The following is a 23,329-nucleotide window of genomic DNA, read 5'->3' on the forward strand; positions in this document are numbered from 1 at the left end:
TAATAATAATAATAATAATAATAATAATAATAATAATAACACATTGAAAATGCTAATTCTCTTCCGGGTTTTAGGAATCGCCATTTTGGGAGCGCGCGTGCGCGAGCTCATTGTTGTGTTCGCGGAGCTGCGCATCTGAGAGAAGCTTGACGACGGCAACTAGTGTTTGTTTAATTGCTGGAATACGCGAATCGACTCAGTTTTTAGACACCAATCGAAGTGAATTCTGATAGTTTGTTGGGTACGTTCATTAAAATGAGTTACGGCAGGCCTCCGCCCGACGTAGAGGGCATGACTTCGTTAAAAGTGGATAATTTAACGTACCGCACGTCGCCGGAGACCCTGAGGCGCGTCTTTGAAAAGTACGGCCGAGTCGGGGACGTTTATATTCCCCGAGATCGATACACGAAAGAGAGCCGGGGGTTCGCCTTCGTGCGCTTTCACGACAAGAGGGATGCCGAAGATGCGATGGACGCGATGGATGGAGCGATTCTGGACGGGCGAGAGCTCCGGGTTCAGATGGCGCGCTATGGTAGGCCGCCCGACTCCTACTACGGCGGGCGTCGCGGCGGGGGAGCCGCTAGAAGACACGGCGGACATGGCCGACGCAGCCGGAGGTAAACAGTGCCACATCAGAGTAAATCTGTTATATTTGTTACTAACCTCTAGGGTTGTTCTGTGTGTTTACATCGAACTACCAACCAGACGCTTTTTGTCTGTAGTTGTTTTTTCTTGCAGTAGTTCAGAAAGGTCTGCTTTCCGTGACGTTATGTGCACGTAGAGGACTGATTTTAAGTCATGTTTTATTTATAGGGACTTTGACTAATTTGTGCTTTTAATTACTTAAAAGCGAGTGGCTATATTTGGAATAGCTCTTATTAACTGCTCTTTTGTACGCAGAATATACTGTGCGTAGGAATACAGCAAGTGAATAATGAACCATTTTGCAACGTTTCACAAACTTTTTAAACCATTATCGAGCAGGTATTGCAGTATTTAGCATTTAAGCTAGTAACGTTACTTTGAACACAACCGCTGTTTGCATGAACTGTATAGGCTCGACTCGTTCACACCAAGAATGATTACTACATTATCGTCAACATCAGCGTCGTCGATAACGTTTTGTGTGCCATAAACGCGCGCTGCAATTATGTAGTCTGTCGCTTTAAAGGGTTAGTTCACCCAAAAATGAAAATTCTGTCATTAATTACTCGCCCTCATGTCGTTCCAAACCCGTAAGACCTTCGTTCATCTTCAGAACACAAATTAAGATATTTTTGATGAAATCCGATAGCTGTCTGACCACATTCAATGCCCAGAAAGGTACTAAAGACATCATTAAAATAGTCCACGTGACTGCAGTGGTTCAACCTTAATGTTATGAAGTGACGAGAATACTTTTGTGCGCAAAAAACAAAACAAAAATAACTTTATTCAACAACATGTTCTCTTCTATGTCATTCTCCTACGCTGTTTACGTTCAGTGGTTCCAGGTTCTACGTCAGAACGCCGACTCTATATAAGGCTATATTTGAAAAGTTTGGTTCCAAAACGCGATAAACACCATTTTTTAAAAAAAAGTTTCCGCCAAAATCAGTATTGTATCAGGTCGGTATTGAAAAGTCATTTATTAATTTTACACAAAATGCGATATCCGTCGTGTTATTCTGTCATGTTTTCTCCCTTTCTTTCCAAAACGCGACAAACGCCAGTCTCCTTTCTCTGCAGAACGCGATATGTCCGCTCAACCAATCACAGCGCACCATTCCACGCACTGTAATGGCGGCGCTCTGAATACACCCGGCATCCTAGTTTTTCTTATCTACTTTGTACTTTGTGATCAACAAAAACAGAATAATGAATAATTTTGACATCATTGATGAACCTGTGGTGGTTTCTGCGGTGGGGAAGAAACGCAAGTCATCGAAATGTAATCATTTACGTGAGGAGATTAAGAAGATGAGGCACTCGAGTCGGGAGGAGGAAAAAATGCCGGCTGTTGCTTGTTCCACGACAGCATCAAACTTCTGTCACGGTCCCCAAAACTGAATCATGGACAGTTTTTAAAAGCCGTTTTTAATACCAATGTACTCGGCAAATGCGTTTATTTTAACCGTGCGGTGGCGCCAGATACTCTTTAATCGGTAATGACAAACGGAGACATAATTCATTTATAACATTAACAAGATGACTCGTTGAATTCATTTTGGGAGCGACGGCTGAATGTATTTTTAGTAAAATGCCTGTATGTAAGATTAGTATTGGCAAAGTTCAGAGGCTGTCATATATGTGAATCAACCTACTTTGTTGTGTATTTTCAATATGAAAAATAACTTTTATATTGATGGATTAATTGCATTTTGAAAAAAAAAAAAAAAAAAAGTGTAATGGATTTATTGCATTTTGGGGGGAAAAAAAATAATCGTTTTTATAATAAACCTTTGAAAATCGAAATCTATATTTTAATTTTTTATGTTTTTATAACCAAAAGATGCTATGTGAAAGTTTGAAACAGAAAATAGTGGTTTTCATCTTGCCGTTTTCTTGATAAAGAAAACACCTTTTTACTCAAATTAATCAAAATGGAGTTATAGCGTTTTGGAACCAAACTCTTCATATACTCCTAAAAGTTATTTTAGTTTTTTAGATATTATTATTATAATTATATTTTATTTTTGATAATCTGAGATTTAATTTTTAAATTTTTCTTTATCTCCATCCACAGTCCGAGGCGTCGGAGACGCAGCCGTTCCAGAAGCAGGAGCCGCTCTCGTTCCCGCAGCCGTTCCCGTTACAGCAGGTCGCGTTCACGTTCCTATTCCCGCTCTCGCTCCAAGTCACACACTCCCCGCAAGAGGAAGTCCAAGTCTCCTTCCAGGTCTAGGTCACGTTCTCGATCCAAATCCAGGTCCCGTTCCAGAAGCCGCACACCTGCATCGAACAGAGGGTCTAAGTCCAGGTCGAGGTCTAAAAGCCAGCCAAAGTCTGCTGGGGATGAAGGACCTGCATCATCCTAAAACTCTTCAGTGGTAAGAAAACGTGACCCCTTTCTGTACTACAGTTCACTGCAATGATGTACTGGAATTCCTTATTCTTTGCAGATGCATCACATTGGTAAAAATGTGACTTGCAGAGCAGGTTTTGGTTCTGCTTTGACAATGCTGTGTTGAACTCAATGTGGAATTGTTTCCTCCAAGCTGCTGAATCCAGTATGGCAATGTAAAAGCAGGGCTGTGTGGTGCAGTTTGAGCTGTTAGAGGTGTACCTGCTCCTGTTGGGGTTGCTTTGAAGCAGATGGGTGTTTTGGTGGTGCTGAGGTACGTCTATGAGACATCGGACAGACAGCGTCCTGCCTTAGAAAAAGTAAAACACAAACTCGCTGCCAGTTGCTTGCTTTAACCTGGAAATGGGAATAAACGTAATACTTGAGTTTATAACTAGCAGTGTTAAGGCCCGTTCACACCAAAAATGAAAATTATAAAGATATAGTTCTAAAAATCATTCTAAATATAAAAGAATAGCACTGTCCACACCACAGCTCTAACGATATGGTAGGGCTGGGATAATACGTCTATTATCGATTTGTGGTGCAAAGAATCTGGAGCGATTCTGATATTTACAGATGTATCGTGATTCTTTCTCGAATCGATTCAGAGCTTAGTTTTTAACAGCAGATGGCACTGCTTGCTTTAGAAACACCATTGCTCTGCTTGCTTCCAGTTCCTTTACATAGACCCCTTAAACTTAAAATAATCATTCATAAAGTTCGAAAAGGTTCAAATGAATTACAAGGGTGTTTGCAGTGGGCTGTGTTTACATTAATCTTGTGTCATAGAAGCATTCTGAGCCGAGGTGAAAGTGTATTTAACCACTCACATGACTCAGCCGAACGCACGAGCGCTCTCCAGCACTCTTCCTCATGAGCATTTGAGCGAGTGGTTAAAAAGTAGCCTAGAGCGCCATATGCTGTTAAAAACTAAGCTCAGAATCGATCCAGAATCATTGTATCTATCGAGAATCGATGTATTGTCCCAGCCCTACGATATAGAGGAATGATGTTGTTGGGATCACTTTCAGAACTATTTTTTTCCAGCTGTTGAATGATGAAACACTGACAACCAATCAGAATCCGTTCTAATTTAAGGGCTTGCGCATTTAAAATGTCAGATGACATTGCGGAGAAGTTAATGGCTGAGGTCCAGAAAAAGCCACCACTGTTTGACAAGTCAAACCCCCTTCTCAAGGATACATTAAAGAAAATGGATATATGGAAAACAATCAGTCATAATAAATAGTGAGAATTAACAATGAAATCATTATGCCAGGCTAGCAAACAGTGTAATATAAAATGACCTCAGGTATCCAGCGCTAGTTTCGACAACATTGTCTTGCTTCCTATGAAGTTGCAGTGAAAAAGACTAGGTGTTGTTTTTATTCCACTATATTGACATTGTCAGCTAAATTCACTGTTAGATTAGATCGATTACACTAGCTATTCACTCGAAACATAGCATGCTGAGGACATCTGCCGGTTAAAGCTGCGTAAATGCGTCAAGAACCGCAAGAACATGTTGTACACACTTTGAAACCGCAGCGCGTGAGCTTAGAATAAACAGACCGTTATTGTTCGTTGGTGTGGATGCAAATATAGTTATCATTAAAGTTACCGTTCTTGGTGTGAACAGGCCTTTAGGCTGCCACTATTAAGGTGGGATGGCATGACCGAAATCTTATGGTACTTTTGACTTTGGATGCGAAACAAAATACAAATATTCATAGCAGATGAATTAGTCTGGCATCAGTGCAAAACAGTGTAACGTTAGTTAAAAACAAAGTATCAGACCATATTAGAAGACCAATACGGTCCTTCTGATTGGATGAGACATTGTAAAATTACCATTATGAGTACATGCATCACAGACGTCAGGCAATGCTGTCAGAAATCTAGTCTTTTTAATGGGACGTCATTAATACATCACACGTTTTATAATTTTTTCTGTGTATAGATGTGTAAATAAAAAATATTTTTGTATAATATATGTACTTTGTTTTTGTTATGGTTAACTGTCCATGTCATCTTGATCCCCAGAGACTGTTTTTTCCATTATTTCCCCACCTTTCACTTTTCCATGTTTAGGTGCGTTCACGCCATGTTGTAATTACGAGATTCCGACTTGTAAAAAGCGTTCACGTCCTGGTAGAACTCGTAATTACAACTGAATTTTGAGAGCTCCGGCTTGTACCACATGACTGCTGCAGCTCCTAGTAGAACGTCATGTGTTGTCATGATCTGGTAATTACGACATGGCGTGAACGCGGCATTTTCACACGTTTCGTCACATGTCTGACCACTGTTTTGTGTTCTCTCAGGTCCGTCTCATCATGGACCGATTCTAAATGTGTGACCTCGGTTGGAGCCTGAGGAACCCCAGAGTGAAAACCCTGAAATCTACACAAATGCTACATGGGTCTAAAGGTCATTATGACTGATTGGCATATTCAACCTGTTCAAGAGTTATACAGCCCTTTGTTCTTTGTATACATTGTTCCTGTTTTCAGTGAGGTTGTTTTAAATGTGTATGTCCTTTTTAATTCGTTGAGTAGGACGAGCATCACAATTCTATTGGCCTTTAAGGTAAACCTGTTTCGGTGATGGTTCTGAGCGTGCTAGCCGCACCTCACTTGTCACTTTTGTAAGACGCTGTTTAGAGATTATTTTAGATTTGGCTTATTTGTTGTTGTTAAAAATCTGCTTTAATCTGCAAATGCATACAATTATTTCTATGCTTTATTTTAAAATCCTTTGGAAAGTATGAATAGCTTGTGTTCTGATTGCTGTATATTACTGATATATTCCTGATGTTAAACCAATTTTTGTATTTCTTTTTTTTTTTTTTTTTTTAAATAGTTTGGCTTTTCGTGTGTGATTATTTGGATTCTAACCCAATGTCTTGTGTATTTTTTGTGCACTAGGCGCAGTTGTCTAGCTGTTGAGTTTTGCTGGTTAGCTGTTAAGATCCGGTGTTGCAGTGCTGAGTGCTTGGCTGTTTCCGGTTTTCTCCAGTTTGCTGCTGTTGCAGGTGTGGTCGAGGTCAAGCAGCATCTGCAAAAAAATTCGGTGGCCGAAGCGCTGTCGTCTGTCAAATGTCTTTTACTTTGTTACAGTTTGGAAAGTTGGAGTATCTTAAACTATACCGATAAACTTTGTTCTGTCCTTTTGATTTTTTTGTTTCTTCAATAAATCTGTTTATTGAATTACTTACTTTTGTCTTGGTGTCATAGCAAAATGTGTTCTTGTCTGGGTTATTATAGTTAAAAAAAAAAAGAAGAATGTTGTCACTTCACTTGAAATAAAACAAATTTGAACCAAAATAAATTAAAATGTAAAAAAAAAAAAAAAACCCTTAATGGTGAAGTATGTAGTCTCTGCGACACTAGTGGCACCTAGTGGAATTGCAAAAATACAGCATATTTTGCACGAGCTCAGACTTCACGAACAGCTCTTACGGGTGCTTGTGAAGGCACGTCAACAGGTAAATGTAGCTACTTTCAATAAAAGCTCCAACATATTAGGAATACTTTTAGCTGTGTTATGTGTCATGAGTAAGCAACTGAATAGAGACTAACACTAACACGAGCGCCTCGCTAAATAAACCCATCCAACACATCTGCACCAGGCGTTTTTTTTTTTTTTTTTTTTTTAATGGCACATCTCAACTATTTGATACATCAAAGTAAACATTATAAACTGCTACAAATGTCTCTGAACAGGTGCATGATGATGCTGGTTAATCTTTGAAGACTCCTGTACCCAAAGCTGAATGTCTTTTCCCGTACGTCAGCTGTAGTTCCACTGCGCACAGATTTGGGGAAAGTTATTTTTCAAAAGTAATGCATTACAATATTGCATACTCCCTAAAAAAGTAACTAATTGTATTAGTTACTTTTCATGAAAAGTAATGCGTTACGTTTTGATGAATGCTGAATCTGTTTTTGTGCAAGTGAGATGAGAAAATGCCTGCTTAAATTTAGTCTAGAATTACAATTACCTTAATGTTTACACAGCGCACATGTGTCTGCACTTAATACCGATTTCTTTCAACGTCATTGGGACAGGACAGCTGGGAAATGGGAAAAAAGTAACTCCGATATTTTGTTGTAAATGTAAAAGTAATGTGTAAAAAAGTAATCTGATTACGTAACTCACGTTACTTGTAATGCCTTACCCCATACACTGGCCCCACACCAGCTAAACACCCTCTGCCTGCTACAGTAGCCACGCCCCAAACTCTCGCTATTGGTTGAGCTGGAAAGTGATTGACAGATCTGAGCGGACCGCTCTCAATGTTTAGATGGTGCCTGGGAGGCTCAATGTTTACACTTTTGGGGGAGATAAACCCATGAATGGCTTACTAATAGTAGTCAATGAACAATAAACTGGGTTAAGAGAATGTAATTTAACATAAAAAAAATCTTACATACATTACCATTTAAGCTTATTTTATTTCAGCTAGTTGCCAAGGCAACAGTTCTTATTTTCATTTAGTTTAAGTTGTACTTAAAAAAAGACTGAAACTGAAATAATAAAAAATAGACATATTTAAAAAAAAAAAAAAAAAAAAAAAAAAAACTAATACAAATGACAAACAACAAAATTTCTAAAACTTTAACAAATTAAAAAGAAAAAAAAATACAATTTTAAACACTGATAAATAGGTAACACTTTACAATAAGGTTCATTAGTTAACATGAACTAATAATGAACTGCACTTATACAGCATTTATTAATCTTTGTTAATGTTAATTTCAACATTTACTAATACATTATTAAAATCTTGTTAGCATTAGTTAATACACTGTGAACTAACATGAACAACTGTATTTTCATTAACTAATGTTAACGAAGATTAGTAAATACAGTAACACATGTATTGCTCATGGTTAGTTCATGTTAGTTAATACATTAACTAATGCTTAACTAATGAACCTTATTGTAAAGTGTTACCGGTAAATATAATAGTATCTCAATGATGTTAAAATAACACTGGTTCTTGACCTATATTAGCATAATCTATCATAATAAACCCATTTCATTTCTGGAATCTGACATTTTTCAAGTGAAGGAGTAAAATGTAGGGCAGAGTTTTATCAGGACATGTTATATACAAGATGGAGTGAGTTGGAAGGCAAGGTTTAAAAAAAGATTTTTATTTTATATACAAGTTTATCAGACACAAATACGTCAAAACACCTTTCTTGTTATAATCATCATTTGTACAGTATGATTCCCAGGAAGTGTTGATCCAGCAAGATGGTTTTTGTTTGCATCAAATGTTTCTAGTGGAACATTAATGCATTTCAGATCCCACTTGTGTAACAAAGCATCTATGGACCAGTCCGCACTGCAACAACAGAAATAAAAAGTGTATTAGTTTTAAACTAGGCAAGTTGAATGGTGAATAATTATGAAAGCAGAACTCTATATATTACATTTATCACGCCAGTTCCTAACTCTAGTGTACTAATTTTGCAAGACTGATTTATGCAGAGTTCCCACAATTGTGGAAATAACAGAGAATTTCAAATTGTTATTTTCAAGAATGGAAATTTAATGGAAATGAATAAAATCTTAAGGTTATGAGAATTTCTATAATATATATTTTCTTATGTTCATATTTGAGCTACAAATTGCTCTTTGTCAGTGTAATCTCTTATTAGACACATTTTTAAAATCCTTATCCAAGAAGCACAAACATATGGAAGCTTGTTTCCACCATGGAATAAAAAAATGAAAAAAGGTAATTGAGACATTTTATCTTGCAATTCTGACTTTATAACACGCAATTCCAAGCTATCTCAATTCTGAGAAAAAGTCAGAATTGCGAATAAAGAAGTCGCAATTACCTTTTTTAATTGCAAGTTTATATCTCGCAATTCTGACTATCACAATTGCGAGTTTATTATGTGCAATTCTAACTTTATTTCTTGCAACTGCCAATTTTTAACTCACAGTTCTGACTTTTTCTTAGAATCGTCAGATATATACTTGCAATTGCAAGAAAAGAGTCAGAATTGTAAGATAAAAAGTCACAATTACCATTTTTAATTCTGTGGCTGAAACAAGCTTCCATACAAATGGAAAAGTTATAGTTATTAATTTGTCAGAAAGTGTGGGAATCCTGTTTATGGAATTTAAATATATAGACGCTTTCTGCGCAAGTAATGCAAGTAATGTTTGTTTCATCACCTTCTCTCCTGGTATGTAGTCCAGAATTGAGCATGAGGGTTTCTCCTTACAAGAAAGGAGATGGTCACAAGCACGTCTTCAAAATCTGTCCAAAGCAATGTTTTGTTTAATGTTTAGTAACATTTAAGCAGAAGATAAACCATGGAAAAAAATCCTCACCTTCAGGTTCATAGAATACATCTGATCCCAAGATAATATCTACAGGTGGCAGAGAGAGGAGCTCCGGCGATACCCGTCCCCAGGTGAGTCCGATCACAGGCACGTCGGGAAGGTTATTGATGTCACAGGAGCGCCTGCAGTTCCTCAGACAGAGCGGGAGTTCAGCACTGTCTGACAAAATCACATGAGCTCCACACTTGGCAGCCACCACACCAGGCAAACTCACCCCGGCACCAAGCTGCAACATAAATGGACACTGTTTATTACCCTCATTATTGTGTTCCAGGGGAAATATGACCCAAATTCAATTAGCTTGAAACACTTTTTTATTTGTGACTTTTTCTCATTTAGAGTCATAAATGTGCATGGAAAGTCTGACACATAGATGTGTATTAGAAAATCTGTACAAATCTTGGTGACTACGATGGTGTTAAGGTACAGTCACATAAGTGAAATTTTGCAAAAAAAGGTCCATTGTCAATAGTGATATATAAAACAGTTCAAACAGAAGCCACTTTCAAATCAGCTTTCTATTGGTCAATAAATATTTTGTACTAACACAAAATTCTAGATTTCATGGATGTCTATTTTTAATGGATTTCACCTGCAAAAATTCTCTGAACAATGATAAATGTGACCAAAACCAATAGATGTCAGTTTGACCCCCAACACCAATAGCGTACCCATTTTATTATAGGGTTAAGTTCACCCAAAAATGAAAATTCAGTCATTAATTACTCACCCTCATGTCGTTCTACACCCGTAAGACCTTCGTTCATCTTCAGAACACAAATTAAGATATTTTTGATGAAATCCGATGGCTCAGTGAGGCCTCTATTGACAGCAAGACAATTAACACTTTCAGATGCCCAGAAAGCTACTAAAGACGTATTTAAAACAGTTCATGTGACTACAGTGGTTCAACCTTAATGTTATGAAGTGACGAGAATACTTTTTGTGTGCCAAAAAAATGACGACTTTTCAACAATATCTAGTGATGGGCGATTTCAAAACACTGCTTCATGAAGCTTTACAAATCTTTTGTTTCGAATCAGTGGTTTGGAGCGCCAAAATCACATGATTTCAGTAAACGAGGCTTCGTTACGTCGTAAGTGTTTCGAAATTTCAATGGTTCACCACTGGGGGGGCGTGACTTTGGCAGTTTGATACACACTCCGAACCACTGATTCGAAACAAAGATTCGTAAAGCTTTGAAGTGTTTTGAAATCACCCATCACTAGATTTTGTTGAATAAAGTCGTTATTTTGTTTTTTGTGGCGCACAAAAAGTATTCTCGTCGCTTCATATGGTCGAAACACTGTAGTCACATTAAGGGCCAGATTTACTAAACGGGGCAAATTAGCGTGAGAGCGCAATTTCACAAATGCGCCGATGGGAGTGGCAAGTTTTGCGCACGATCTACTACACAGGCGCAACTTGTTATATGTAATCTGACAAACATAGCGTACACATGTATAGGTCTAATATCGTTTGCCAAGCCATGTTGGCCTAATATATATATATTTATAGGCTAACATGGCTTGGCAAACGATATGTTCGGATGACGTCTTCTTCTGGCATTCCAAAGAAATTAATATGAGTGGAAAATATTTTCTCCCTTCTACCACGTGCTCTCTGTGCCATGCAGCCATGTCGCAAAATGGGTTAAGACATGCTTTTTTTGGGCGTTAAATAATGCCGCAAATACCAGTATATTGACGAGCGCAAACATTAGTAAATCGCCTTGCATGATTCATTTAAATACTCTCCTCCCATAAATTTTGCGTCTGAAAGGGAAACTCCTACAAATGCATATGCAATAAGGTCAGCCGCAAAAACAACTCAGTTCATGCCTTTTCAATGCTAATTTTGCACTGCGTGTCTTTAGTAAATCCCGACAGTAGTTTTTTAACAGCAAAAGAGGGTTTGCGCTGGCTCAAGCTGTTAGTAAATCTGGCCCTAACTGTTTTAAATATGTCTTTAGTAGCTTTCTGGGCATCTGAAAGTGTTAATTGTCTTGTCGTCAATGGAGGCCTCTCTGAGCCATCGGATTTCATCAAAAATATCTTAATTTGTGTTCTGAAGATGAACGAAGGTCTTACGGGTGTGGAACGACATGAGGGTGAGTAATTAATGACATAAATTTTCATTTTTGGGTGAACTAACCCCTTCAGTTCATGAATGTGAACAAGAATTGGCCACACAGTAAGTCAAGGCATCAGATATGTGTCTAATGTACCTCAAGAACAGTCTTGTTTTGTAGTTCCTCTCTCGCCATCCACACATACTGTGACAAGACCACCGCACAGGGCCACACATACATGCCATATTGTGGATCAAGAACCTGGAATAAATTAGGATGTTTATTGTCAAATTGCTGACAAAATAATTAAAGTAAAGTATTACAAACTTGCTGCAGCCTACCTCAGGGATAGACACAGTTAAAGACTGAGAGTCTTCACAGTCCTGAAATGTAAATGATTTCTCTATTAACGTGTGAGAAGATTCGTTCATGACCTTGCTGATGTTTTACCTTCCCAGTGTTTGTAGTTGTACCACATTTTCAGCTTTCCAAAACAATTCCTGGCATTAAATCTATTTAACCAATCACACTAGTACGTTTAGGCGGTCTCTTTCTCTGGTGATGTTCTACTGGATCTTAGTTTACAGGACAGTGACTCGCACACAACAGCCAATCGGCTTTCAAATCGATAGTATAATATGAAACATCCAGCCAATCGGATTCTTAGAAACCCTTACGGGGCGGGAAGTAAGCTACACGGTTAGATTGCGCCATACGGCGTGAAAGAAGCTTGCTGCCGTCAGGTTATCTAACTTTAGTTTATTACCGAACCCTTCAGTATATCAACCTCCCGTCTCTCTGAAATAAACATAACTTGATTCCTGTATCGCGCACAGTACTGTCGGCAGCATAAGAACTGCACACACATCTACAGGGCCTCCAGTGACTGACTAGCCACTCTCCATAGTGACTTTCTTTGCATTGGACTTAGCAATAGCACGCGGGCTAAAAGCGTCACCCAAAGACAAGACGTGTTGAAACGCTGAAGAATGAACCATAAAAGTAAGAAACGGATCAAAGAAGCGAAGCGGAGCGCCAGACCCGAGCTGAAGGACTCGAGCGACTGGACCAAACACGATTACTGCGAGAGCTTTGATCTGTCACACAGGACCGTGAAGGTAACGCTGCGTTTTATGCGGAGTAACGTGTAGCGCAGGCGTTACACGTTGCGAACACCAGTAGAGCTGCACGCTACACGTCGGTGTCGTAGTTTGTTGTTTAAGTTACACGCGCAAGCGGTCAAAGCGCGTGCTTGTGACGACTGCCAGTGTGTACGTTGGTCGCCGCACGTACACACTTACTCGTGTAGAAAGAGACACTTTAAAAGTTTATTGTTGCGTGAACAGTGTGGTAGTAATGAACAAATTTTATTTTAAAGTAAATTTTATATATATATATAGGGGTTTTGCACTTGCATTGCCATGTGATACTATTACTGTATTGCCACTGTATCTAGATAGCTATGGATCAAATATTGCACATTATAGTCTCTGCTTTCTTAAATAAGTAATTAATCCCAAATGGAAACAAATCAATATTTACACACTAAAACAGAGATTCATAACCAGGGGCTCGGGGGCCTCAGCAAATTTTCAAGGGGGCCATTAAGATGACTTAAAATTATTTTAAATAAGTCAAAGCAAGCAGAGATCCCACTGTCTTGGGCTACCTCGTATATCCAGGTTTTCCCATTTTAAAGTCAATAGACATTTTTATAAAGAATTTATACATTTTTCTAGTGATGTCAAGCTCTAAATATGCTTATCCGGTACAAGTGAAAAGAGTGAACCTTGACGAATGTTCAATTCTTAATTTTATTTTTCAGAAGCTTTAATTTTCAGAAGTTTTGTTATTATTATTATTATTTTAATCATAATTATTTTAGACCCTCATAGTTTTTGTTAATTAAAAAAATGTTTAAAAAAAAAGATTTTTTTTTTGCTGTAAAACTATATGTTGTTATATTATCTTCGTGTAGCTTTTTCCTCATACAACATCAGTTCAAGTGACTATGGCTGCATCCGAAATCGCATACTTGCTGTATAGTAGGTGAAAAACATTATGTGATGATAGAAGTATGTCTGAATTTACAGTACTCTTAAAACAGTGCTACTTCCGGCGAGATACTGAAGTGTGCATGCGATGGACATTTTACTATCCCATGAGGCCATGGGAGAGGATTTGTGAATGACAGTGAAGTGATGCATCTGATGCCGTAGGTCACATGACAATGACAACATGGCAAAGGCAAATGTAGTACGCCCGGATTACATTCATACTACACACATTCATACTATATAGCTAAAACAGGGGTGGGGAACGTTGATCCTGGAGGGCCATTGTCCTGCAGATGATCCTGAAAAAAACACTCACCTGCCTGTTACTTTAAGTAATCCCGAAGACCTTGATTAGCTTCAGGTGTGTTTAATTAGGGTTGGAGCTAAACTCTGCAGGACAATGGCCCTCCAGGATCAACGTTCCCCACCCCTGAGCTAAAACATACCTTTAGTAAAATTGACACAAATTTCATGATTTGATTTGATTTTGATTCACAAGCTCGCGATTCAATTCAGTATCGATTATTTTGGATATATATCAGATACAGTACATGGCAAATTTTCTCAAGGAAAAAACTCTGTCAACTAATGCTGTAAACCAGTGGTTCCCAAACCTGTCCTGGAGGACCCCTGGAGCACATTTTGTATGTCTCCCTATTTCTGACACACCCATTTCAGGTCTTTCTGTCTCTACTAATGAGCACATGAGTTGAATCAGGTGTGATAGATGAGGGAGACATACAAAATGTGCAGGGCTGGGGGTCCTCCAAATATACATGATGGAAGTCAGTTGGTACTACATTACTATATAATATTTGAAGGTTAAAATGAACTGATTTGTACTTGCATTACACTCAAGGAAGTTTTTATAATAATAAAGTTATAATACTAACTTTAAATCACATAATTATATTTCTACTACAATTAGTTTTTTTTGAATATAAACATTTAAATGGTGGCTGTCATAATAACTTGACAGGTTTATTTGTTTAAATGCATTAAATATTGAAGAACATTAAAAATTATAGTGAATATGTAATATGGTGCATATATTTAGCAAAATGCTCATTTACATGAGACATACGGATTTCTGTAAGTTGTACTGTATCTTTTAACATACCTTCAGATGTTCATTCATGTTTATCTCACGCTTTATCTGGTATTAAAGCGGAGGAGAGGATCAGATCAGCGATCTGTCACGCCACATTAAACAGCGCCAAAACGGTATTTATTTTTTGAATTTCGTAATAAAATGGAAAGAATTTGAAAATCTGAGGCTTTGTTTCATATTAGAAGTAACAAAGCACAAAGCTTATTGCCATTTATTGGATGGGAAGCGCGCTACAGTGTTCAGTTCATTCTTCAACTGAAAACAGGATAGACTTTTTTGGGATTTAAGAATCTCATTTGTAAAAATGAGAATTGATTAAAATCGAGAGAACTTTTTTTCTTTACGCAGCCCTACTTTTTAGCACTCACAAAGTAAGTACTTATTGATATAAGTACCTACTCATGAGAGTGTGCGATTTGGGACATAGCCTACTTCTAAAATAAACAGAATTTATTAGCTAGAGAGTGGAAAGCCTGAAGAACATTTAGGTCTTTAAAAACTTTATTTAATTTTAATTACAGTTATTTTATTTACTTTAGTATGCTGCAGGCTAAAAATTAAGGATAATGCTAAACATCAAGAATGTGCCTGAAAACAGATTAAGGTCACATCAGCTCTGATGGATGTTGCCTAAATCTAATTGAAGCACATGTATGTAATTGAATAATTTCATATGAGGTTCCTGCAAGTGTTTGCTTCTGAAGATGCCACTGCAGGAAGGAGTAGCTAAAAATAATCTGAGCAGTTGGACCTGGGCCATCGTAGAGACCCTGTCCAAGGCAAACTGCACACTGTTGCTCTTTTAGAAACCCGGCCTTGTGCATGTTTTCTGTAATGAGTCTTCTCAGTGGAACTTTTAAAGGTTTTGGCTTAATCTGAAGTAGAAAAACTTTTGTGTGTAATTGATTTGGCCTTCGATTTAATCTAAAGGTTGAATTTAAACACATTCAGGAACATGACAGTTCATTTTTCATGGTAGTCCACGGGTCTTCAACTTTACTTTTACATGCTCTGACGTTGATGTATGGTGTTCTGTAAAGCTGCTTTGAAATGATATTTATTTGTGAAAGGCTCTATGGAAAATAAAACCAACTGGACTGTTCTTTGTCCAGGACAACGTGGAGCGAGTGGACACCCAGCGCCTCAGTCCAGAGGAGTTCATCCAGCGCTTTGAGAAGCCGTATAAGCCCGTCGTTCTGCTCAACTGCCAGGAGTCGTGGCCTGCGCGGGAAAAGTGGACCTTGGAGCGACTCAAGCGCAAATACCGCAACCAGAAGTTCAAATGCGGCGAGGACAACGATGGCTACTCTGTCAAGATGAAAATGAAGTACTACGTGGAGTATTTGGAATCGACCCGTGACGACAGCCCCCTCTACATCTTTGACAGCAGTTTTGGCGAGCACGCTAAGCGCCGCAAGCTTCTGGAGGACTACCAGGTGCCCGTTTTCTTCAGGGACGACCTCTTTCAGTTCGCGGGAGAGAAGCGACGCCCACCGTACAGGTAAGCGCATCCTTTTTGTCCATCAGTTTCAGTTTTGCTGATTTAATAAAAATGAAGTTAAAGAAGATGCTAATGCCATTTATTGGCCATGAATTAGTTAGACTTTGGTGTCCCATCAAAAAGCATAAGAAAAGTATTAGAAATTAAATGACTTCTAAGAACAATATAAAATAGCACGAAAACTTGGTAGTTTAAACATATCAAATTTAAAGTTTAATAGAAAAGGGGTAAAAAATAGACCTATATCTTTATAAAGAGGCTGACCAATATTGGATTTTATTGATACCGATAAGTTGGGCAGTACCTGTTGATTACCGATTAATTAACTGATAGTTTTTAAAACATACTAGAGGTCGACCGATATTGGATTTTACTGATCCTGATAACTAAGTTGGGTGGTACCTGCTGATATAAGATTAACTGATAGTTTTTAAAACTGATACTGGATCAAAACCAACAAATAGTGAATTAGTGCTGAACTTTATTGCAAAAATAAAAAGCATTGACTGTACCATGAAAATGTGTTTGTTGCACATTATAAATAAAATATTCAAAGTGAACCAAAAAGTAACACTGCAAAGAATGTAAATAAAATTACATATATCCAAAATGATCAAAAACACTTAACGCAACAAAATTGGACTTGTGTGAAACAGTTGCCAACTTGCCATTTAACAAGTCCTGTTATGCAATAGATATCAAAAATATGTTGATGCAGAAATTCAAATAAAATTATATATCGGTCGACCTCTAATATAATATAATATAATATAATATCTCAAAATATAATATAATTATTTTTTATATATTTTATATATTTATTCCATTTGTTGTAAAGGGGAAAAATAGAATAGAATTAGATCAATTTGATCCCCTAAAGAGGAAAAATATAATATAATATAATATAATATAATTGATTACCCCCCCCATAATAGGAAATGTTAATTTACATTTGCTGAAGAGAAGAAAAAAAGACAATAGAATAGAAATTTGATCGATTCCCCTAAATATGAAATTCACAACAATGTAATTAATATAAAATAATTGTTTTTGTCATTTATTACATTTGAAAAGGGGGGAAAAACTTTTTTTGTTTTTTTTTTGTTTGTTTTTTTATAAGAATTTTCAGAGCCTAATTTTTGTACCCTACTGGTGGACAGTAGCTAACAGTTCATGTGTTTTCAGTCCATTTAGGCTATTTTTCACTGTTCACCCAGGTGGTTTGTGATGGGTCCTGCACGCTCTGGAACAGGCATCCACATTGACCCTCTCGGCACGAGTGCGTGGAACGCCCTGGTTCAGGGCCACAAACGCTGGTGCCTGTTCCCCACACACACGCCCCGTGAGCTCATCAAGGTGACGCGAGAGGATGGGGGCAACCAGCAGGACGAGGCCATCACCTGGTTCAACGTCATCTATCCCCGCACACAGCAGCCCACCTGGCCAGCCGAATTCAGACCCCTGGAGGTGCTGCAGCACCCTGGAGAGACCGTGTTTGTGCCTGGTCAGTTACTGCACTCAGCAGCTACGTAGAGGTTTACTAAGAACAATGACTAGGAGTGCAGTATGCGTGCACTTTATGTACAAGTTCTGTTTACAACCTTTTTTATAATTTAGGGCGTTTTTTTTTTTTTTTTTTTTGGCTGATAAAACCATTTTGGGGACTTGCACAAGGCAGAGTGTTTACAGCTGGCATTGATCCTTGAGTTTTATACTGATGTGTATGCAATCAGAGCACACTGAGCATAATACTGCATCCCACAATGCAGCGCACAGATTTGACTTTTCATTTCACAACTTCTGAAGTCATAAATAGGAACAGTGTTTTTCCGTTACAAACATACAGTACAACACTACTTCCATACATTCATTATTCATGGGCTGGTTTCAAAATGATTTACTGACATGTTAGACTTGTTCCACCATATTGATTGTCAGATGTAATATTTATGATATATAATTATATGAGTTAAACTGTAGCCTCAGTGCTGAAAAACAAGTAGAACATGTATTCTGAACAATGCCTCTACATAACTTCAAACCACATGACATTTATGAAATTGGAAAGGAGCCCATGGTGGCTGTTCAGGCTTTGCTAGTCTTGTTTATTAATGTTAAATAGATGCTGGCATTACACAGACAACATCTGAGTACAATTTAACTGCTCAGTTTAGTGTAAAACTGAAAGTATTAGTATGTAAGTGGGTGAATTGTAGAAGCCTTCTACTCTTAAGCTTTAAAATGTTCACATTACATTTAGAAGATGCTTTTATCTAAAGTTACGTACAAATCAGGAACATCATAGCCTGTTAACTGTCAGTGTCCTGGTAGCGGGACACTTGGCTTGCTTTTTTATTGCTGTTTTTCTCTATAAATTAGGTGTAGTTCAAAAGCGTCAACACTTAAAATTCATCCCGTGAAAACCGTTTTAGAATTGGACATTGGAAAATGTACTTTAAATCTTTTTAGCGGGGTCATTTTTTTTTTTGTGATTTCAACTTCAAATTTGGAACACAACTTGGAAAAATGGCTTTGATTTTTCTAGCAATTTTGTGAAAATATATAAGTACAAACGGGTTATCAGTACAAATTATGTAATTATGCGAATTGTATTTGCAGTTCTAATTATGTTGGAAATGTATTACATTTTCAATATTAATTATATCTAAGCAGCAGAGATGTAAAACGATAATAGTGCCTTTCAAATCCACAGTTTCCACCAAGTTTTAATCACAATTATGTCATAATCACAGTATTTGTTTTGTGTACCCAATCATGCAGCTCTAATTGAATTGAGGTACATGTTTTGTGTTTTTCATAGGTGGATGGTGGCATGTTGTCCTGAACTTGGACACGACTATTGCTGTAACCCAGAATTTTGCAAGTACCACCAACTTCCCCATCGTGTGGCACAAGACAGTGCGAGGTCGGCCCAAACTCTCCAGGAAGTGGTACCGGTAAGACCCTGCTTTGTCTGATATCTGTACTTCTTCATCTTCATTCACTTAGTTATTTTTTCATTAGAGATTTTTATTTTTATTTATGATATTTTGTGCATCATTTTCAGTCAAGCTGTAAGTGTGAAAGTATGTCTTTATAAATGTGGTTGTTTTGATCATTTGAATGGGTTCCTGACATGGTTTTGCTCTTTCGTGTGTGTCTCAGGATTCTGAAACAGGAAAGGCCAGATATTGCTGCTCTGGCAGATAAAGTGGATCTGCAGGAGTCAACAGGCATCGCCTCAGACAGCTCCAGTGACTCCTCCTCCTCTTCCTCCTCCAGCTCCTCCGACTCTGGTTCAGAGGTACGTCATGTTCCTCAAGACCCCCCCCCACACACACACACACACACACACACACACACACACTCATATACTAGAGTCCTGATTTGACCAAGCTCTAACTAGGCCTGGGCAATATAGCTAAAAAATGATCATGAAAATTTCAGCCTTTTGATGATATCGTTTTCATCGGCATTAATTATTTAATAGATTAAACTTTTTTTTTTTGTTTTAAAACACTTATTTGTTCAGTAACCATGTGAGCAGATGGTGAAAACACTGGCTGTACGGTCAACAGACACTAGAGGGCGCACTCAAATCACATTGTGAACTGTTGTTATTTGGCAAATTCATAGTCAGAAATGATCCACAATCCTCAAAGTAAAGTTTAAATGACATTGCATCTGTGTTTTCTATACACATTGTTATTAATAGTAATAATGTAATGCATATTAATCAGCCTAAATGTATTCTAGCATTCAAAATTTTTTTTAAGAAATGAATACTTTTATTCAGCAAGGACACATTAAAAACTGTTTTCAACATTGATAATAATCATAAATGTTTCTTGAGCATCAAATCATCATATTAGAGTGATTTCTGAAGGATCATGTGACACTGAAGACTGGAGTAATGATGCTGAAAATTCAGCTTTGATCACAGGAATAAATTACATTTTACAATATATTCACATAGAAAAGTTATTTTAAATTGTAATATTTCACAATATTACTGTTTTTACTGTATGTTTGATCAAATAAATGGAGTCTTGGTGAGCAGAAGAGACTTCTTTTCAAAAACATTAAAAATTTTAAAGAGCTCAAACTTTTGAACAACAGTGTATTAACATATATTGGATTAGAAATGTATTAATAGTAATATACCACTACTTGTTATTTCTGGACCATATTTATGAAAATGATCATTTAAAGGTAGGCTATGTGATACTTGGAGTTCTCTACATGTTTTACTCCGTTAACTCTAATACGATTAATTGATCTCAGATTTTAATGAGAATGGATTATGAATATTCCCAATCCCTTTCTGCCCTGCAATAATATGTATTTAATCTATTTATTTATATACAACAGGAACTATCATTTTAATCAAAATGAGACACTCAAATTCCACATACATTTTACATGTTTAAAGGGGACCTATTATGCCCTTTTACAAAGTCTTGATTTTGTTTTTGGGCTCTACTAGAATAGGTTTTCAAGCTTAAATGTTCAAAAAACACATTATTTTTCCCATATTTGACATGGTTGCAGCTCATCTCTTCCTAGTCTATCAGTAACGCTCTCGGGTGCGTTTCCCAAAGCCAGCCATCATCGCAAGTTCCATCGTTACCAATAGAATTCAATGGAACTTGCGACCATAGTTGGCTAACGATGCTTTTGGGAAACGCACCCCTGTTTAGTTCCTGTCTCTATGAAGCTCCTCCTTCTGAAAAACACAATGTGCTCTGATTGGTTGGCTGGGCAAGTGTGTTGTGATTGGTCAACAGCTTCCACCCCTTACCATAGCCCCTTTATTTTGCATATGACTTTGGCGGGAATTATTTAAATGAGGAATATTGAGACGTGTTCGTTCCCAGAAGAAAACTCAAGACTACAATGGAGGCGTTTCAGAGAGTTCAGAAACAGTGTCTGGTTTTGGTGTCTCCAACTCCCTTCGGAGTGACTTTGCAGATCTTTTTCATTCTCAAACAGCAACATTACACACTAAAGAAAGCAGAATAAGTCATTTTTAATGCAAGAAATAAGACTCAATATGAATCTAGATAAAACTAATCAAGGTATGTTTTCAGCAGTGAAACATTTTAATTTGTATGCATTTTATGAAAGAAAAAAAAAAAAAAAGTGCAATGAGGATATTTTTATGTTTACACGAGATTTTGGCATTCTTTGCGACCTCATTTGTCCCTTGTTCTGAAGGCTGACTCGGGCTCTGAGGGTGACGCCATGACCCATCGCAGAAAGAAGAGGAGAACCTGTGGCCTGATGGGAAACGGTGACATCACGAGCCAGGACGACTGCGCGAGCAAAGAGCGCAGTTCGTCTCGGTGACGTCTCGCTCCACACCAGAGGAGCTGCAGCCATGATTGTCTCCTGACCCCTCATGATAACAAACTCAGACTTAGTGGGCTTTTTGAGATAAACAAGAACAAATAATCCAAATATGTGCTTGCTGGAGGAGCAGCTCTGTGGGGAAAGAAGGAAAACCCTTATCGTGTTGCCTTTGCTGATGTCAGACTCTGGACAGGAAGCTTGACGTCCCCTCCTGTCCCAGTGCCAAGTTCATTAATCTGCGTTAATGATGCCGTTTTTATATTTCACAGGGGTTATGCTCAGATTCGTATATCAAAAACCATCTGAGGTAATACGGTTGGACCTGATGTGTAATGCTGCCTTTAGCTCTTTGAACCTAGAAAATAGATTATTTTATTACTGATTCTGCACTTAAACGTGGGTTTCTCTCTCTCTCGGCTGGCAGAAAACTTGCCCATAATACTTAAAACTGTTAAACGGCTGTGATTTGTGCTCACTAAATCATGAAGTCTCACAATTTTAGATAAAAGTTGATTCAAAATGTCTCTTCTGTGAATTGTCAAAGTGTTGGGTCTGGTTTGACCTGGTTTAGCACTTCACACAGTCCATTAGCCGTGAGTTCAGTGGTTAAATTAGCGCATTTGACTGAAATACGAGGTGTTTTTCTTTTTATAAACGTTCTGCGTAGGTGAAACACTAGAGGGCGCTAATGCTTATTTATTATACAGTGCACTATGAGCCACACGAAAGAGGGGGTTTTCCTGTCGAAGGGAAAAAAGTGACTAGCCTGTAATGTCTTAAAGTTTTGAAATCATTATTTTAACAGAAGGTAATAGCGTAACTCCAAAACTGGTAACCTGTCGTGACCTAAACTTGTTTCAGGGCTACAATAATGGACTTTTATGTTGTGATGGGTGTGAGGCGTTTAATGGTCAGAGTGAGTGTTGTTGAAATGTTTGTGATGGTAACCACGTATCAAGAAGAAAGATGTGGTTAAAAAGTGCCTATTTTTACCTGATGTTGGTTGCTTTGAGCTCTCATATTTCTCATAGCTGCGGTTTTGAATTGCAAATATTACGATTTAAAACAATGGACTGTACACTTACATGAAGCCGGCCGTTCTTGTTGCTCCAGATCTTCTGTGTTTTCTCTCTAGGGTATGTTCTCTTTTGAGCTCCTCATGTTCCATCTTCAGCTCTGGTTCAGTCATGTGACACCTTGATGTTGCTGAGATCAAAACTAAATGAATGATAATTGTTTAATAAAAGTTTCTATGTATTTGTCTTGGTGCAGTGTCTTTGCATGTTGAATATTGTCTACTACATTGGGCATGGTTAACCGTTAAGGTTGTGATGTTGCATCCAATCTACCATGGATGATTACTTTTGACCTTTACATAACCATAATTCCTCTTTATGCGTCATTGTGGTTATTTATGACAAGGTAAATTCAAAAGGGGTGACGCACCAACTACGCAACTAGTGAAATATATACACTCTTTTGTCCCAGAACTTTCAAAGAAGCCATATTTTTTAATAGAATGTGATTTAAAGGTGCAATATGTAAGATTTTCGCAGTAAAATATCCAAAAACCACTGGGCCAGTGTTATATATTTTGAACATGAACATGATTTCTAATCGAGTCCCGTCCTGATTCTTTTCCACTAGCTATGAGGAGGAGAAGACGACATCTCCCAAGATTCCCCACTCCTACACCTTTTTTTTTGAATAGGCGACCTCTAGTGCCGAAAAATCTAAATATTGTAGCTTTAAGGAAAACATGTATTTTGAAATTACTCATATTTGTTTACTTTCTGAAGTGGACACCACACATTAAAGT

The 23,329-nt window shown here is 37.7% G+C and overlaps 3 protein-coding genes across 6 annotated transcripts; 2 read left to right on the forward strand and 1 right to left on the reverse strand.

The window, feature by feature from the left end:
* Positions 1-75: 75 nt before the first annotated feature.
* On the forward strand, positions 76-6,258 carry srsf2b (serine and arginine rich splicing factor 2b). Of its 4 annotated transcripts, XR_007929211.1 has the most exons (5): positions 76-617; positions 2,726-3,029; positions 3,198-3,317; positions 5,371-5,476; positions 5,974-6,258. XR_007929211.1 is itself a non-coding variant. In XM_051888018.1 (3 exons), the coding sequence occupies exons 1-2, from the start codon at positions 256-258 to the stop codon at positions 3,015-3,017; spliced, it is 654 nt and encodes a 217-aa protein (XP_051743978.1). In that variant the 5' UTR covers positions 77-255; the 3' UTR covers positions 3,018-3,029; positions 5,371-6,258. The 4 variants fall into 4 exon arrangements, 1 of the variants encoding a protein (XP_051743978.1); XR_007929210.1 differs by having other exon boundaries at positions 5,371-6,258; XR_007929212.1 differs by lacking the exon at positions 3,198-3,317 and having other exon boundaries at positions 77-617.
* A 1,929-nt stretch (positions 6,259-8,187) lies between these two features.
* Positions 8,188-12,069, reverse strand: mettl23 (methyltransferase like 23). The gene is made up of 5 exons (XM_051888017.1): positions 11,831-12,069; positions 11,646-11,750; positions 9,407-9,644; positions 9,248-9,332; positions 8,188-8,402 (listed from the first exon to the last, which is right to left on the reverse strand). Exons 1-5 carry the CDS (start codon positions 11,918-11,920, stop codon positions 8,243-8,245), a joined length of 678 nt encoding a protein of 225 aa, XP_051743977.1. The 5' UTR covers positions 11,921-12,069; the 3' UTR covers positions 8,188-8,242.
* A 288-nt stretch (positions 12,070-12,357) lies between these two features.
* Positions 12,358-22,767, forward strand: jmjd6 (jumonji domain containing 6, arginine demethylase and lysine hydroxylase). Its single transcript, XM_051888012.1, has 6 exons — positions 12,358-12,607; positions 15,770-16,158; positions 17,376-17,662; positions 18,980-19,115; positions 19,324-19,462; positions 21,376-22,767. Exons 1-6 carry the CDS (start codon positions 12,479-12,481, stop codon positions 21,505-21,507), a joined length of 1,212 nt encoding a protein of 403 aa, XP_051743972.1. The 5' UTR covers positions 12,358-12,478; the 3' UTR covers positions 21,508-22,767.
* The last annotated feature ends 562 nt before the right edge of the window (positions 22,768-23,329 follow it).

This window comes from Ctenopharyngodon idella, chromosome 3 (genome assembly GCF_019924925.1).
Source record: "Ctenopharyngodon idella isolate HZGC_01 chromosome 3, HZGC01, whole genome shotgun sequence".
In the NCBI taxonomy this organism is placed as follows: Eukaryota; Metazoa; Chordata; class Actinopteri; order Cypriniformes; family Xenocyprididae; genus Ctenopharyngodon; species Ctenopharyngodon idella.

What these genes read in the sequence shown, in the direction of transcription:
- mettl23 (XM_051888017.1), bottom strand. Translation starts at nt 11,920, where the DNA reads ATGAACGAATCTTCTCACACGTTAATAGAGAAATCATTTACATTTCAG. An exon ending in TGTATTCTATGAACCTGAAG is followed by an intron (nt 9,333 to 9,406) that starts GTGAGGATTTTT and finishes TGCTTTGGACAG; the next exon opens with ATTTTGAAGACGTGCTTGTG. An exon ending in ACTACATACCAGGAGAGAAG is followed by an intron (nt 8,403 to 9,247) that starts GTGATGAAACAA and finishes CTGTTGTTGCAG; the next exon opens with TGCGGACTGGTCCATAGATG.
- jmjd6 (XM_051888012.1), top strand. Translation starts at nt 12,479, where the DNA reads ATGAACCATAAAAGTAAGAAACGGATCAAAGAAGCGAAGCGGAGCGCC. An exon ending in AAGCGACGCCCACCGTACAG is followed by an intron (nt 16,159 to 17,375) that starts GTAAGCGCATCC and finishes CTGTTCACCCAG; the next exon opens with GTGGTTTGTGATGGGTCCTG. An exon ending in CCTCCGACTCTGGTTCAGAG is followed by an intron (nt 19,463 to 21,375) that starts GTACGTCATGTT and finishes CTTGTTCTGAAG; the next exon opens with GCTGACTCGGGCTCTGAGGG.
- srsf2b (XM_051888018.1), top strand. Translation starts at nt 256, where the DNA reads ATGAGTTACGGCAGGCCTCCGCCCGACGTAGAGGGCATGACTTCGTTA. An exon ending in CATGGCCGACGCAGCCGGAG is followed by an intron (nt 618 to 2,725) that starts GTAAACAGTGCC and finishes CTCCATCCACAG; the next exon opens with TCCGAGGCGTCGGAGACGCA.